Source organism: Leptidea sinapis, chromosome 3 (genome assembly GCF_905404315.1).
Source record: "Leptidea sinapis chromosome 3, ilLepSina1.1, whole genome shotgun sequence".
NCBI lineage: Eukaryota > Metazoa > Arthropoda > Insecta > Lepidoptera > Pieridae > Leptidea > Leptidea sinapis.
The window spans coordinates 7,247,862-7,266,131 of NC_066267.1; the positions used below are offsets into that span (position 1 = coordinate 7,247,862).

Below are 18,270 nucleotides of genomic sequence, written 5' to 3' on the forward strand. Positions count from 1 at the left end.
CTATATTTGGTACTAATACGCGAATGTGGTAAAAAATACGGGTTGCACTCCGCGAGTACCGGCAGAAGTGAAAACTGAAGTTTTCACACATTAACGTCGTGCATTTTAGAATTAGTATTTTGGAATGATTAGTTAATTTGGCATGAATTGTTTTATATACCAGTATAAAAGTACTAGCATTTATGTGGTTAAATACAATATTTATTAATTGCGCTATCATACAAAAAAAATTAAACATTCATCTCTGAAAATTTATTGAATAAGGCGTCACTTTGCGGAAATCCATAATTATACAAATTATTTAAGTTCTCTTTAGTGTTAATTCCGCCAATATTTGTCTTTAAAACAATTCGACACGTTTGTCTTTAAAACAATTCGGCACGAGCTCGTGCCAGATTTTGGCGAGACAACACGTCCTGAGGATGCCTCGTGTAGAGGCGAAACACGTGTCGAATTGTTTTAAAGACAAATATTGGCGGAATTAACACTAAAGAGAACTTAAATAATTTGTATATTCATCTCTGAGAAAAATCTGTCTAATAAAACAAAAAAAATTGGTATATTCTTTCAATTTCAGTGATACATTTCATTGCAAAGATTGTTTATCAGCAACAGAGTCCATTGGTCCAATAATACAGGCTGTATTTTTTTTTGAAGGAATCATTCGGGTCGATTTCCGTTAAAAGTTTAATAAATTAAAAAAAAAAACTAAATATGGAGGTATTGGTTTCTTAAAAATCGAGGGAATGAATCCTTTCACGACTTTTCTCTAAGTCTCGAAATTGCCGAATTGGCCATCACGAGTTGTAGGCTTGAAGTGAAGTACTGTCTCGCCCTACTGAGTACACCAAGCTTTTTAGAGGCCAATTTCGCCTTATCTTCTAAGTGACCAGGGATACACAACATTGCTCGATATATTGACGCCAAGAATGCTGAATACAAGTTGTAGCAGTTAGGAGAGTGAACTTGAATCGAGGATTACATTTTTCGCTGAACACTGTTCTCGAAGCTCGTGTCTTCATCAGGGTTACGCTTGCATGCGTATTTTTTGTAGTTCGTGAACGGGCGCTACTTATGGGGGGCTGGAGGATTCTGTCATCACAAACTCTGGTTCATGTATTAATTTTATAATTAACTAGCTGACCCGGCAAACGTTGTTTTGCCATATAAAGTATTTGTAGCGTTCGACCGTTTTTTCTCTGACTTATTTTTTAACATACATACATACACACACTCACGCCTTGTTCCCGTCGGGGTAGGCAGAGACAATAGAATGCCATTTGCTTCTATCCTTACAAGCCTCACGCGCTTCCTCTACATTCATTACTCTTTTCAAACATGCTCGCCGGTTGCGGGTGCTTCGGACGTCTCCTTTTCTCAAAACGGCCCCAATTTGGTCGAAGAATGTTCTACGAGGTCTCCCGCGACCGTCTTGCTCACACACACTTGCCTTATATATTTGATGCGTCATTCTTTCTTCACTCATTCGCTCCACGTGTTCAAACCTTTTCAGCATTCCTTTTACAGATCTTGCCACACCATCCTCTTTAAAACCACAGCGCGCTCGTATTACCGCATTCGGAATTCTATCAGTCAGTCTTACCCCACACATACTACGCAGTGATCGCATCGCAACTGCATTAATTCTGCTTATTTTTTAAATCAGACTATAACGAAAAAGTCTTTTCATCTATCGGGTTAATATTGACACTCATAAAAATGTGGCTTTCTATTGGGAGAACCGTGGCCTCCGACACGCTATTTATTGGCACGCTCCTTTTAAATCTGTAATATCTTCGAATATATTCATTTAAATCATATGCTGTAAAGGGCCATATAGATCAATATTAAATCAACAATGTATTTAAGGTAATTAATTAGATAAGGATTAATGGTGTATTGGTTAAAATCGCTTCGAAAATTAGCCATTATTTGTCGTAAAAAGTAAATGACAAATAATGTTGTTGTTTAAAAAAATTGTGGGATATCAATAATATGGATATGCTTAATTTGGGGCAAGATAATTTGTGTAAAAGTGTGTCAATATTATTATTATTATTATTATTATTATAAGAGATAGACATATACCATAACAGAGTTTTCTGTAGACCTTTTCTATTTGTACAATACTTAGTACATTATTTTGATAAATCTCGTAGGGTTCAGCCTGCGTTTGCAATGTAAGCGGAAAAAATGTAATTACTTACGACATCATATTAGAAACCTCAAAAATAACAGTGTTTCTCCACTATTGATTGGATGTTTTTAAACATATAAAGCTTCCTCTTCAATCACTCTGCCTAAAAAAACCGCATCAAAATCCGTTGCGTAGTTTTAAAGATTTAAGGCGACACTAAATGCCAGCGACCTTGAGCGATATGAGTTCACGGCTGCCGGCCCGCCATCTATGTAACAAAGCCAATATTTTCAAAATTCTTGGGTGGAAAATAGTTTATATTACAATCCTCGTTATTCACTACTAATCTGAATAAATGAACCTACACAAAAGAGTACAAGCTATAAGAATAACTATTCTGAGAGAAGTACCAAAAAAATGCGTCACGCCATGCCAAAAAACTTGTTTAACTTCAAAGAAATGTGGTAGTTCAAAAAGGCTCGGCAGTGTTAACTATAACCAACAGCAAGCATTAGCAACCTACAAATAAGACTTAAGGATATGTGTAACAATATTAAATAGTGTTCATAGCTCCAAATGCTATACTTTTACCACAAAACTTGTCTAAAAACATCATGTTTGCGTGTTTTCTACTTACTCTTCGCCTTAAGCATACATAGGGATATAGGGACAGAGAAAGCGACTTTGTTTTATACTATGTATTGATATAATTATGGTTACTACTATATAGATTTACCAATGCTTATATTCTCCCAATTTATCGTTATTTATCCAATTTTACCTTTATATATTAGTGGTTATGAATTTATGCAGATATAGTTTATACTATAGTATATAATATAGACAATATTGTGTTTTTTTTAGTTAATATAATATTTGGAAGTTATACTTTTTGTCGAGTTACGGAAATTAAATAAGAGTGAATATAACGTTGCGCGCGCAGACCGTCACACAGATTCGACACCCTGACGTTAACTGGTCAACTAGGACCATTTCACCATTATTGTATCATACTTCAGCTACTAAGCCTCTTGTAATTTATATGTCAACTGTACCACAAATAATGGAAAACACATTAAATTGTAAATTTATATACAAGTTTTTAACTATAAAAAATAATGTCCCTCTAACTGAATAAAAGTAATTTAATGATATTTAATTAATATTTTTTTTGGTTGTATTTAATGCCTGCTATAGTAAATATTGTTTTTTTTTTTACAAACTTAAAATAGCACATTTAATAATATTTTTAAGGATTTTTGTTTTATTACGCCAAAGAATAATTATTAACTTCTTGCGTGCGTACATGAAGAACACACACTTTTTTTAACTAACTCGTGTAAGTCATAATGTTTAAGTATTTTTGTTGCATCACTTCACATAAATTGTAATTAAAATAACTCGTAAAATAATGAAGCTGTCAATATTGATTTAAATAAGAGGCAATGAGTTTCTTGCCAATTCTTTCCATTAATAATAATAATAATATTGACACACTTTTTACACAAATTATCTTGCCCCAAGTTAAGCATATTATATAGCCTGTGTTATGGGTTACAAGACAATGATATATTTAATACAATATACTTACTTAAACATACATAAATTCATATAACTTACATATAAACATACATAAATACATTTAAACATCCATGACTCGGAAACAAACATCCATATTCATCATATAAATGCTTGCACCTACCGGGATTCGAACCCGGGACCTCTAGCTTAGTAGGTAGGATCGCTAGCCACTCGGCTATACAGGTCGTCATTAAAATTCAATCTTTTCCGAAGTGGTGGGAAATGGTTAACGGCCGTTTACAATAATCTATCTATCCTTAATTTAACTTAGTAGATGTATACAAATATATCCTGTTACGCTTACTTACAATTCAATAATCTATCGACAGATTGCATTGGACTATAACTAATAATATAACTATATTGGAAATAAGTATGGTTAGATAAGATCTTGTCATTGAACGGTGATAGCAATATATCCGTAACTAGAGATATGTTATTGAAAACGACCGTAAATATCTTTTGACATTAATAAGTGTCATTTTTGATCCAATTTAATTAATTTGATTTGAAACAAACATAGTTACTTGAGAATCCAATTTGGACTAAATTGAGTCTTACATTTTGGTGCCGTTTGGTTTCGACACATGGCCCCTTGGACCCAGAGACGACTATGAAAAATTAGTTTTGATATTTGAACCTTTCTTTGAATTAGTTATTTAAGCGATGCATCCACAGCTAGTGAATTATGACCTAGATTGGTTTTACATAACTTTGATTACAATTAACATAATATTTAACCCTGTAGTATAGGAAAGTATGATATGGTAAGTAATTTGCAAAATTATTATTAGTATTTATTTATTTATGAAACCAAAATAATAATAGTAGGACGAAACCCATTGGAAAAGGAGGAGAATATAACAAAAATAAAAGGAAAACTAAATTACGGGCGATCTGAGGTTGAGAAGCAGAAAAGAGGGGGTGTTTAAGGGTAAAAAACGGTTTATCTCGATTTTCGGCGAAACTGCAAGTCCTCGGGAAAAAGTTTAATGGCAAAGTTGTAGGTAATAAAAAGATCTACAACTTTTGTTTTCAGACTTTTTTCACATAACCTCAAAATTTATATGAGAAATTCTAATCAAAACTTACTTTTTTATGTTCCAAATACACTGCAATTATTTGAATTGAAATATTTACTTTTTCACCTTATTTTGACTCAATTATCGAAAAAGCACCCTAATTTTCAATCGAAAATTCACCCGTCTATTTCTCTATAGATCTTAGTCTAAGTTGATAATCACAAGAATGTGCGGCTCTAACCTGTTGCTTCCATTTCTCGGGCCTTTTGAAACACCATTGTTCGGATGATCGATGCTCAAGGTGGTCTGCGTCAGTAAGTGCCGGTTCGAATCACTCATCGTTCACGTCACACCGCCGTCACAAATGGAAGCTCACACCGGTATGATAACGTGTTGTGCTGTGTTCACACTATACACCTTATACTTTAAGGAGCTTGTTCATCATACTCGGCGAGCAGGTTTTATTCCAAAATAACTAGAAATTTGTTTACACAGTCGAATTTTTACAATTTCATTGTGTGTCATTTCTGTGACCTACATAAATAGTGATTTTGATTTGATTTGGATCAAATCAACAACAACATCTGCAAGATTGTAGATTAGATATACCTGCCTCAGCTAGGTACTAGTACTCTAGTAGGTAGCTAACATACGTCTTCAATTTAAAGACATAATAATTATATTACAAGCCTAAAGATTCTCTATTTTCAAATACATGCTTCATTTTTTTCTGATTGTTTGAAGTTGTTTCAATCGTCATGATCAAATTTAAATCATTCAAATCTTCACAGTCTCCGGGTATATCACTAGGTCCGTGCCTCGGAAGATATCAAAATCCTGAAGAAATTTTCTCACCTTTTTGCTTATAATTTCTTTAATTTTAAGTTAAGGGCAAAAACGATTTACTACAAGTTACGTATTTACGATTTTTTTGTAGGATGCATAGTTTTCCCAGATATCGGGAAAAAGGTGTTTGAACAACCTTTTTCCAAGATGGCGGCCGGGGGACAAAAGCTGAAACCGCACTAACTTGGGGTTAAGCTTCTATTGACTTGTATATGTCCCAAAAATAAAATTGCGTCCTCTAAAAAATGCAACCTTCGGTCCTTAAATTGTAGCAATGAAAGTTAATTACATGATTCATCCTTCAATAACACTAAACATTAATTATGAATATAATCTTTCGTTCATCAAATCATGTTTCAGTAGTTTAGCAATTATTGGGGTTGAGCAGGTTATCAGCTGTAAAGTAGATCCTGTAGATGGAGCCACAACCAAAGAGTCGAACAAGACATACCAATATTTTAAGATTTTACGGTCGATGCGTCACTCGGACAGTTGGCTCAGTTGATAAGAGCGCTCGGACAGGAGTGAGGGATATAACTTAAAAATAACAAACTGTATTAACTGACACTAACAAATATATGTTTCCGTTTAATACGATGTTTCAATTAACTTTAAAATACGACGTAATAATAGTTATATTTTCATCAGCAATAATAGTGAAGTTGTATTATTAGTTTCATCGAATCTGTCGTGTCATCAAAGTAAATGATTGCACAACTGATTGTAATCTGTATGCTTCACAGAAATTTATAAATCATTACTAATTATTATAACGTAGCTATTGTTATAGCAATTTGAATCCCACTGATATTTTTAATTTTAATATTCACTGTATCGCTATTTAAGGATATATACATTACTAGCTGACCCGACAGACGTTGTTCTGTATATAATAAATAAAATAATGTTTTTATATGAATTTGTCAATAATATATGATAACATCAAAAATTACTTCGTAAAATATGCACCCTGCTGTCGTGATAAAATTGTTTCACAGCAGAACTGTCAAACCGTGCGTCAATAAATTCTCTCATAGAAATGATGTATGGACACATCAAAGGAAAAACAAATTTGTTGTTTTTATTTAATTTAGCAGCATTTTCCTATTTATTCACCTTTTAATCCTTCTCTGGACTTCCACAAATAATTCAAGACCATAATTAGCCAAATCGGTCTAGCCGTTCTCGAGTTTTAGCGAGACTAACGAACAGCTATTCATTTTTATATATATAGACTAGCTGACCCGACAGACGTTGTTCTGTATATAATAAATAAAATAATGTTTTATATGAATTTGTCAATAATATATCATAACATCAAAAATTACTTCGTAAAATATGCACCCTGCTGTCGTAATGAAATTGCTTCACAGCAGAACTGTCAAACCGTGCGTCAATAAATTCTCTCATAGAAATTATGTATGGAGTATGGACACATCAAAGATAACCAATTTTGTTGTTTTTATTTAATTTTGCAGCATTTTCCTATTTATTCACCTTTTAAACCTTCCCTGGACTTCCACACATAATTCAAGACCAAAATTAGCCAAATCGGTCCAGCCGTTCTCGAGTTTTAAGCGAGACTAACGAACAGCAATTCATTTTTATATATATAGATAGATAGATAATTTAAAAAATATTTTTTTAATTTCCAATATGTTACACATTTACATATTTAAATACCTTACCCATGAAAACGAGATCTGGAAAGGTCTTGAAACATCGGGTTAACTAAAATAAAAATGTAACTTTTACGCAAAATCTAATGTAAAAACTTTATGTAAATGTTTTATTTAAATATTCATCATAAACTTGAATCAACAGGGGAAATTATAATCGCTTATAAAATGCTCACAGAATACCTTTATTTATTTATTTATGGTGTATGTGGATGATGCAGCTACTGTACTCAATAACTTTTGTATTAATTTACATTTACTTTTTTGACTTACTCGTGTAAGACATTGACTATTTGACGTTTGAGTGTGTCTGTTGCATCATTTTACATTTTATATTGTAATTTGAAATGATTTGTAAATCACTGTACTTAAATGTAAATCTTGATATAAAAGAGTGGCAATGAGTTTCTTGCTACTTCTTCTCATTAGCTCAACCCTTTACGAAGTAGCGCTAGATTCAATAAGATAAATATTTTATTTTTTTGACATTCATAAGTGTCATTTCCGTGACCTAAGTGAATAAATTGATTTTGATTTGATTTGATTTATAATCCAATAAATTTCAGGATTTTCAGGTTGTTTTATGCATCGAGGAAGTAAATAAATTACCTGAGAGTTGAGACAAGCAAAAAATGTCACAACATCACGAGAAAAACTAACTTGTAGTGTTTAATATTATTTTAACAAGTCACAAGATATTGTAGTTGATAATAAACCTTGCCCCCAAGGTCAGCCAAGTAAATAATAGTATTTATTAACACGTCCTTATACATTAAGTCCAAGCCGAGGTGACGTGATAGGGTGTACCTTATATCTAATATATAAAATTCTCATGTCGCGGTGTTTGTAGTTAAACTCCTTCGAAACGGCTTGACCGATTCTCATGAAATTATGAGTGCATATTGGGTAGGTCTGAGAATGAGACAACACCTATTTTTCATTCCCCTAAATGTTAAGTGGTCCACGGATTTTTTTTTGACTTTTTTTTGTAACTTTGTTTGATTATGAGTCAGCATCAAAAATACATACAACTTCCAATTTTCAACCATCTGCGATCAACAGTTACTTTTGTATCGCGATTTTAATATCGGCAATACAACGTTTGCTGGGTCAGCTAGTATACTTATAACATTGTTTTAATCTTTATTGTTATTGATTAGATCTTAAATAGTTTTATCTTATTAAATTTTGCTGAATAAAAAATATTGAATAAACAAAAATGCAATAAATACGCGCGAAATATAAAATATCGAAACGCAATGCTATTGGTTGAAGTGCAGTGTGACGTCAAAGTCTAGATAAACGAAACATGCAATGTTTCATAGATATTGTCGCGTAGCAACGCTTCGACGTATATGACGAGAGTTGTCAAACTTCAAGTCTTTGATAATTTCAACAGCTCCGTCCGTAAAAGTGTTTACTTTAGACGCTGTAAGCCCGGGTTCGATACATCTACCAATGTATGGAATTTTTTGGGTTTTGTTAAGTTAATGGAAATTTCTAGTAAGTTCAGGATCAAATCGAACAGAAAACAAAAGGGATGGAAAATGTGTAAGTAGGATAAAGATAGTTAAAAGAATTTTCTAGTACAATTTAAATTTAAAGATGGAATGGGAGAATCATTTTGAAAATAGAACAGATGGGGGTATATAAGCCGTACTAAGCGTGGCCTACGGCAGTTCTAGTACTCGAAAGTGTAAAGAAGAAGAAGAAGAAAAGAAGAAGTAGTGAAAAGTGGAAGTGTTCCAAGAAGAGGAAGATAGAAGAGACTTAGTGTTCGGTGCGGTGTGACGCGTTGAAGGTACCGCCGCCCACAAGAGGAACAGCGGCAGACCGGCGAAGTGCAAGTTCAGAAAAAGTGAACGCAAATAAAGACTCGTTCCTATAAGCGGAGTATTATTTCCAATCCCTGACCCACTCTCGTGTCAATATTATTTTCAATGGTCAGCGATATACTAAATTGATTATTTTATTCAATGATCTGTATAATTATTATTTAAAATGACTCAAAGTGTATTTGATAAAACGCAATCAGATAATCTTCGAAAAATAGACGCAATTTGATGACTGGTTTTTGTGTTTCAAACAAAGATTTTAATTCTGCTGAATTTTTAAAAAGTCAAAGCTACAAGGTCATTATGAAATATTAAATTAAATTTTTAAGTTTTTTCCATTCATACCATATTAATTTGTAAAACTCAACTTAATCTATAGATGCAGAAAATATAATTTAATTGGAATTACTATACCGATATCGTTATATATTTATACAATAACGATAGGTATTCATATTATGATATACCTCAACATTGATTATCATATCAATGTTATATAACATTTTTTAAAGTAAAAATTATAAACAGACAGACATGTAGCAGCCCAGCAGCTTACTCCCAAGTATTATTTAGATCCAGTTATTCAGAAATTTAATAGTACTTTTGTTTACATATTTATGATCGTTTAAAGGTAAGTTCTGTGTGTCAACAGGGACCTTGCTGTAAAAACGTCTACATAAACCTATGAATGAGTTATAACTTTATGAAGTCGACTTACATGACTTTATTTCTAGTATTAACATTATCAGTACACTTATATTTTCATCAAATGTAAGTAATTAGAAGGAAATACCATAATTCGCGCGCGTTACGTCTATCCTAACCAAAGATGCCACGACTTCCTTCAGCCGATTCATCCTGCTCTCGCTAGAAGCTCAGTGTCGCCTTCTGAGAGGTCGTCAATTATACCGTATTAAGTGTATTTCCAGCTATCTGATCGTTGAAATACTTAATGCATTGATTGAAATGATTAATGATTTTCCATTCAATCGTCAAACTCAATTGCAACACCGACAACAAATTCTGGATGTGGTAAAAATATTTGCCTTTATAAGATTGCAAATTTTAGTACGTAATTTTTATTTCATTCTTGTAACATTACTTACATCGGGTTCTAGTTAGTAGTTTGTTGATATTTTTGCATTCTTTCTGTATTCTGCTTCTTGGCAATCGGCCATAAAACTATAATCCTGGCTGAATATGTCTGTATGTTGTATTTGAGAAGCCTAACCAAAGTCTCTCACTCAATGTCGGTGAATCTTTCTGCTCGTTTTTGAATGCCATGGCGTTTCGACCTTGAGCGATAAGAGTTCATTTGGCGACCGCCTGCCCGTCATCTATGTAACAAAGTAAAAGAAAGGATACGCCTGGACCTAATATAGGTAGGTGAAATTGCCACTCGCGCGCTAATAGGTTAAGGCGACACTAAATGCCAGCGACCTTGAGCGATATGAGTTCACGGCTTCCGGCCCGCCATCTATGTAACAAAGCCAGTATTTACAAAATTCTTGCGTGGAAAACAGTTTATATGCTTACAATCCTCCAATAAATATACCTACAAAAAAAGTAAAGCTATAAGAATAACTTTTCTGAGAGTTGTACTAAAAAAATGCGTCATGCCATCCAAAAAAACTTGTTTTACTGCAAGGAAAAGCGGTAGTTCAAAAAGGCTCTGGAGTGAAAACTATAACCAACAGCAAGCATTAGAAACCTACAAATAAGACTTAAGTATATGTGTAACAGGATTAAGTAGTGTTCATAGCTCGAAATGCTATATTTTCACCAAAAAACTTGTCTAAAAACACCGTGTTTGCATGCTTTCTGCTTACTCTTCGCCTCTAGTTAGGCAGACACTGTATGTGGAAGTGTAAGCTCTGACAATGTCCACGTCGTTACATCGTTCGCAAAGCATAATAAAGCGCCTGATCATAATTTCGAGCAAAATTCTTGGATGGAAAACATAATATTTTGTAATATTTTAACAGGCGCAAATATTTTATAATATTATGCTTTCAATCCTTGTTGTTGGTTAGTAATCTGACTAAATGCACCTACACGAAAGTACTAATATGCTATATGAATAACATTTTTTTTGCACACAGGACACAAATTTCATTCAGGACTTCATTAAAGTAATACTCGTATTCCTAACTTGCAAGGGTACCACTATTTTTGGGGCTAATTTGACCGCGCCGAATTTCACCATTTCACCTTCGCACGACACGCCACAAGTTACGATATCATCCCCACCATCTGGATGTGTGCCGGTCCTCCACAGTGCGGTTTTCAAGGAGCTTTCTTCCTCGTACCACGAAGCTGTGGAATGAGCTTCCTTGTGCGGTGTTTCCGGGACGATACGACATGGGTACCTTCAAGAAAAGCGCGTACACCTTCCTTAAAGGCCGGCAACGCTCTTGTGATTCCTCTGGTGTTGCAGGAGAGTGTGGGCGGCGGTGATCACTTAACTTTTTAAGTATCTAGCTGACCGACACCTCCAAACCTACTTTGTGCAAGGCAATCACTACAATTCTGTTTTGCTTAACACCCGATTAAATTATTATGAATTAACTAGCTGACCCAGCAAACGTTGTATTGCCGATATTAAAATCACGATGCAAAAGTATGTATCTTTTAATGCTGACTCATAATCAAACAAATTTTAAAAAAAATTCAAAAAATTAAAAAAAAATTTGGCGTGGAGCACCCTTAACATTGGGAGATGAAAAATAGATGTCCGATTCTCAGACCTACCCAATATGCACTCAAAATTTCATGAGAATCGGTCAAGGCGATTCGAAGGAGTTTAACTACAAACACCGCAACGTGAGAATTTTATATATTAGATATAAACCTCCAAAAAATATGTGAAATGCCTTCGATTAAGTTTCAAACAATATAACAAACGAGTTCCAAATGTAAATTTAAAAAGTTGGATATTTTTCGGACAAACGGATTTTGACAGACTGAGTTGACAGAGATCGATCAAACAAAGCCTTATAATAAAAATAAATCTATCTTTATATATAAAATTCTTGTGTGCGTGTGTATGTCACTGAACTCCTCCTAGACGGCTGGACAGATTCTAATGAAACTTTCTGTGTGTATTCAGGTGGATTCGAGAATGGTTTAGATTCACAATTGAACTACTTCCTAAACGGCTGGACCGATTTTGATGATTTTTTTGTGTGTTGCAGTGAATTTGAGATTGGTGTGTGTCTTGAGGTGGATTTGAGAATGGTTTTGATTCACAATTAAACTACCTCCTAAACGGCTGGACCGATTTTGATGATATTTTTGTGTGTTCCAGTGTATTTGAGATTGGTTTCGATTCTCAATTCCGTCGATATAATATAATTATCCTGCTCATGTGTATTTAAGTGGACTCCTCCCAACGGATGGACCGATTTTTCAAATTTAAGACGTGTGTCCGAAATTTCCGACAGGACAACGTCTGTTGGGTCCACTAGTATATATATAAAAATGAATTGCTGTTCGTTAGTCTCGCCAAAACACGAGGACGGCTGGACCGATTTGGCTAATTTTGGTCTTGAATTATTTGTGGAAGTCCAGAGAAGGTTTAAAAGGTTAATAAATAGGAAAATGCTGCTAAATTAAATATAAACAACAAATTCGTTTTTCCTTTGATGTGTCCATACATAATTTCTACGAGAGAATTTATTGACGCACGGTTTGACAGTTCTGCTGTGAAACAATTTGATTACGACAGCAGGGTGCATATTTTACGTAGTAATTATGTTATGATATATTATTGACAAATTCATAAAAAAACATTATTTTATTAATTATATACAGAACAACGTCTGTCGGGTCAACTGGTTTAATATAATAATTTTCTTATTATTTGAAGCTACTTATAGACAAGGTTTATATCAGCCAATGATTTCCCTCGAGTATTTAGCAGTCGAGTGGTGCTAGCTTGGACCGATCAATCGCGTTAAGACCACTTAGAAATAAGTTTCTACTACTAAGTTTATTGTCACTCATTCTGAACATGCACAGATGAAAAAAAAATCGAAATGTATCCTGGGACACATAGCAGAAGTGAAATTTCAACGGAATACTTTACTTCTTTATAAAAATCTTGTGGACCTGACAGGCGTTATCCTGTACATACGTCTTAAATTTGAAAAATCGGTCCAGCCGTTAGGAGGCGTTCATTAACATACACATGAGCTGCAGAATTATATTATATGGACGGAATTGAGAATCTAAACCAATCTCAAATTCACTGGAACACACAAAAAAATTCATCAAAATCTGTCAAGCCGTTTAGGAGGTTGTTCAATTGTGAATCTAAACCATCCTCGAATCCACCTGAAGACACACGGAAAGTTTCATTAAAATCGGTCCAGCCGTCTAGGAGGAGTTCAGTGACATACACACGCACAGAAGTATTATATATTAAGTTTCACCCAATTTGTGGGTTTCACAACTTCACTCCTACTACAATCGGCGGTGGAGTACCTCGGCCGATTGTGATGCGACATGCGATATATGGGCGGAAAAATTTAAGGCGATGTAATAAAAGTTTCACTTGTTATATTTCTATGGCGTAAAAAGACACAAAAATCCTTACATTTTTTATTCCTCGAGCTATTTAACGTTTGTAGAAATAACAATATTGTAAAAAGAAGGTTTTATTACAATAAATGAAAATATTATTATACCGCCTTACTTAACACTGAAGTCTAGTTGACCAACTTGCGTCAATTTATAACCTCCTAAAGAATCATTAAGAGAAAAATTTAAAGAAATAAACATTTTGACTGTTGCTTCTCAATACATTTTTGATAATGTTCTGTATGTTCATAAGCACATAGAGGAATTTTCTAGAAACTGTGACATTCATAATGTTAACTGGTTGGTCTACTACTCGGTTGGGTCGAGTTAGTAAGTCTTTTGTTGGGCGATGTATATGCTTCTACAATATGATCCCAGAAAATGTACAAAACAAATGTGTTACGAAATTTAAAAGAATTGTTAAAAAACGTTTGTGCGGGAAAGGTTATTATAGCATAAACGATTTTCTTAATGACACCACGGACTGGGAATAAAGCGAACACCCTCAGGCTCTTTAATTATAAATGTTTATTGTACGATAGTACATTGTAATCCATATTTTATATTAAATAAAAAGCCCGCTGAGTTTCTTGCGCCCATTCTTCTCAGATCTGAGGCAGTCTCTTTTGAATGGGTGGTAGTTTTTGACGTTCAATAAGTGATTTTAAATCCTATTTTGAATAAAAATATTTGAATTTTGAATTTGAATTTGAATATAATAACACTGATAATTTTTCGCGCCTAAAGATACTTCTATATAATATTATACTTAATATCTTCAAAAATGTATACTAAATTAATGGATATGTTGTGCATACTTTCATGATTTCATTTTTTTTATGACAATAAGGGACGAGACGAGCAGGACGTTTAGCTGGTGGTAATTGATACGCCCTGCCCATTACAAAACAGTGCGGTTCAGGATTATTGAAAAACCCAAAAATTCTGAGCGGCACTACATCTGCGCTCGTCAACTTGAGACATAAGATGTTAAGTCTCATTAGCCCAGTAATTTCACTAGCTACGGCGCCCTTCAGACCGATACACACCCATAATCTAGCCGGCATCCTGTGCAATGGAGCCTCCCACTTTTGAAAGTAATGGGTGGATCTGATGCCCAACCATCACGTGAGCCTCGTGCTCTTCTTTTGATGACTGTTTAAAGATCAACCATGAATCGAAGTTTAAATGCGAGTATAATATTCTCGATAGAAACAACCGTAATATTTTATTTCGTTGTCTTCTTCAATTATTCTAATCTCTTTGTGTTTGATCTAAATGTAATTAAATATATTTTTACATTTTCAATTTATATATAATAAGTGACCCAGCAAACGTTGTAATGCCGATATTAAAATCGCGATAAAAAAGTAACTGTTGATCGTAGATGGGTGTAAATTTTAAGTTGTATGTATTTTTTAATGCTGACTCATAATCAAACAAATGTAAAAAAATTGTCAATGTCTTAATTTTAACAAAAATTTCGTGTGGACCACCCTTAACATTTAGGGGGATGAAAAATAGATGTTGTCCGATTCTCAGACCTACCCAATATGCACTCAAAATTTCATGAGAATCAGTCTAGTCGTTTCGGAGGAGTTCAATGTTTAACAGCATGACACGAGAATTTTATATATTAGATTTTAATACGTTTTTTTTTCATATGAGTAAGCGACTGATTATTGTTGTTGAGTGAAAAACTGCTACCAATGGACACACAACCAGAGAGAACCTGGGCCCCGAGAAAATTGTTTTTTCCCTCAATTACAAGTACATTCTAATGCACTAAACTTAAATTAAACCTCACACAATTATTCATATCTATATATACTTAACCTATTTTATTTTAGATTTTAATTATTTGTTTATTTCCATAAAGTAACTTAAACTTGTGTTTACTTCCATAAAGAAACTGCCTATAAATATAATTAATTATATTTATATCCATAAAACAAAACAAGTAATTAAAAAAAAAGTGTTATGGTTAGTACCTAAGACTTGTTTAATGTTTTACGTGTAATTCTGTTGACGCGTTTTCCTCGTGTGTCAGGTCAGTCGAAGTGTCAGGGGGCTAACGGGCAAGAGGCCCACGGGATGGGGAGATGTGAGGCAACCGCCCATGGACATCCACAACAACAGGTGTGTCAAGAAATGCATTGCCAGCCCTTAAGGTGGGAGTATGCTTTTTCCTTGAAGGTCTCTAAGTCGTATCTGTTCGGGAAGACCGCTTCTGGTAGTTGATTCCACAAAGTGGCTGTGCGAGGCAAGAAATTTCGAACAAAACGCGCGCTTGTGGAATGCCAGACGTCTACGTGATGCGGATGGTACTTTGCACGTTATGTCCGGTGTTGGAATTCGTGTGTAGGTATACTAAAAAGGTAATCGAATGGCTTTTCATTGGTTGCAATTGTGGAGGGTAAAGAGAATCATCTCTTATAGTAGAAAAGTTGAAAAAGTGTCCAGCTTATGTAGTAAATAAAAGTTCAAAAACTTCACAATGGCGCTTGTGTAAGCACAGGGTATGGTATGAAGTAAGGTGAATGTCGCAATTGTAAACGAATTGAAGTTTGCCGAGTTAAAAATTTTATATTATTGTTGACTAAATAAGTTAATTATTGAAAATTTCAATAATCGTCGTACAAAATAATGTAGTAAATATAACCTTCAAAAAATTTTAGAGTGATTAGTATTATTTTAAATTTGGCGCTTCTTTTAAGACATACTTTGATGCTACTGTAGCGCCACCCTAATTTAATTCATTTTGGCGGACACTTTTTCATATACAGAGATTTTTCCCCTTACCTCTACACTATATAGTTGCAGTACATGTAATGGTTATCCTATAGATCATAGGTTCTCAACGTGGACGATAACGCCCCCTTGTTGTCGTTTGCGACTTTCGGGGGGGCAGTAGAAGACGAAGAGAAAATTAGGGGGCATTGAGATGGCGCAGATGGGGCGTGGGTAGATTAAAAAATATAGTCTAAAAAGGCAAAAAAGTACACGAAAATACTCTAGAAAAAAACATATTCTCAAAGTGGGCGGTGAGCAAAATAAGGTTGAGAAACTATGCTATAGAAATATGTAAATACAATTTATGAAAGCTGTATTTATTATTATGCACATTTCCGTATAAGGTGTTTGAATAAGCGATATTATTATACAAGCAATCACGTTCCAAGCTAATTAAGTTCACTGATGAACTAACCAAGCTTTGCAGTTGATATAAACCACGACTGACCTCAATACAAAAACACTTTAGTATCTAGCTAAATATTTAATCTGTACAACTATCTATCTTTATATATATAATTCTTGTGTGCGTGTGTATGTCACTGAACTCCTCCTAGACGGCTCGACCGATACTAATGAAACTTTCTGTGTGTATTCAGGTGGATTCGAGAATGGTTGAGAATCACAATTGAACTACCTCCTAAACGGCTGGACCGATTTTGATGATATTTTTGTGTGTTCCAGTGAATTTGAGATTGGTGTGTGTGTTCAGGTGGATTCGAAAATGGTTTAGATTCACAATTAAACTACCTCCTAAACGGCTGGACCGATTTTTCAAATTTAAAACATGTGTACAGGACAACGTCTGTTGGGTACACTAGTAATATATAAAAATGAATTGCTGTTCGTTAGTCTCGCTAAAACTCGAGAACGGCTGGACCGATTTGGCTAATTTTGGTCTTGAATTATTTGTGGAAGTCCAGAGAAGGTTTAAAAGGTGAATAAATAGGAAAATGCTGCTAAATTAAATAAAAACAACAAATTTGTTTTTCCTTTGATGTATCCATACATAATTTCTATGAGAGATTTTATTGACGCACGGTTTGACAGTTCTGCTGTGAAACAATTTCATTACGACAGCAGGGTGCATATTTTACGAAGTAATTTTTGATGTTATGATATATTATTGGCAAATTCATAATAAAACATTATTTTATTTATTATATACAGAACAACGTCGGTTGGGTCAGCTAGTAAAATATATTTTTGTCAGTATCGTTACTTGTACTATAAGTTTAAACCTATATCCCCCTCCCGTCCCCTTTTCACCCCCTCGCGCTCGTCCTGTTGCGTCAGTACGGTTTGCAGTTTCATTACCGTTACGTGATATTTTTGTGCTGTTACTGCTTTGTTTTTGAAATTTTAATTGTTACGTTTAGACTTTAGTTGATAATAGTTCTGTAGTTTCTATTATTATGTGTCGAGTAATAGTACTGCCAGAAAAATAGACTTATTTTAAGTTATTGCATAGCTTCTATCGCGGGCCTTGAGCGTGAAGACCGAATCCAGAAATTCCGTAACGAAAATAACCTAACACTTACTTACTAGATCTATATCGATATTTCTATGTATTTTTGTGCAGAAGGTCTCAGGTTCGACCCTGGGGTACGTCTTGATTTTTTTAATTTCTTTATTTTTTTTATCACGTTTTTTAATTTTTATTATTATGACAAGCATTTTTATTTAATTTGACCTGTCCCGTTGTCTGTCTATAATCAAATCTTGCAAGTTAAATTTTACTCACTTCCCGTTTGCTTTTTTTAAATTAATTTTATCAAAAAAATAATGCTGCATAA

General features: G+C 34.1%; 1 protein-coding gene across 2 annotated transcripts in view; it reads right to left on the reverse strand.

Annotated features, from left to right (window-relative positions):
• The window catches only part of LOC126979400 (glutathione hydrolase 1 proenzyme-like), a 106,003-nt gene that overhangs the window by 71,211 nt on the left and 16,522 nt on the right, over nucleotides 1–18,270 (reverse strand). Inside the window, exon 1 of one of the 2 annotated variants that reach the window (XM_050828681.1) lies at nucleotides 4,982–5,146. The exons of the other annotated variant lie outside the window; for it this stretch is intronic. Coding sequence (XP_050684638.1) covers nucleotides 4,982–5,079 — 98 coding nt within the window. The 5' untranslated portion in view covers nucleotides 5,080–5,146. Of the gene's footprint in view, nucleotides 1–4,981; nucleotides 5,147–18,270 lie in introns of those variants that run through there. 2 annotated transcript variants of the gene reach the window in all.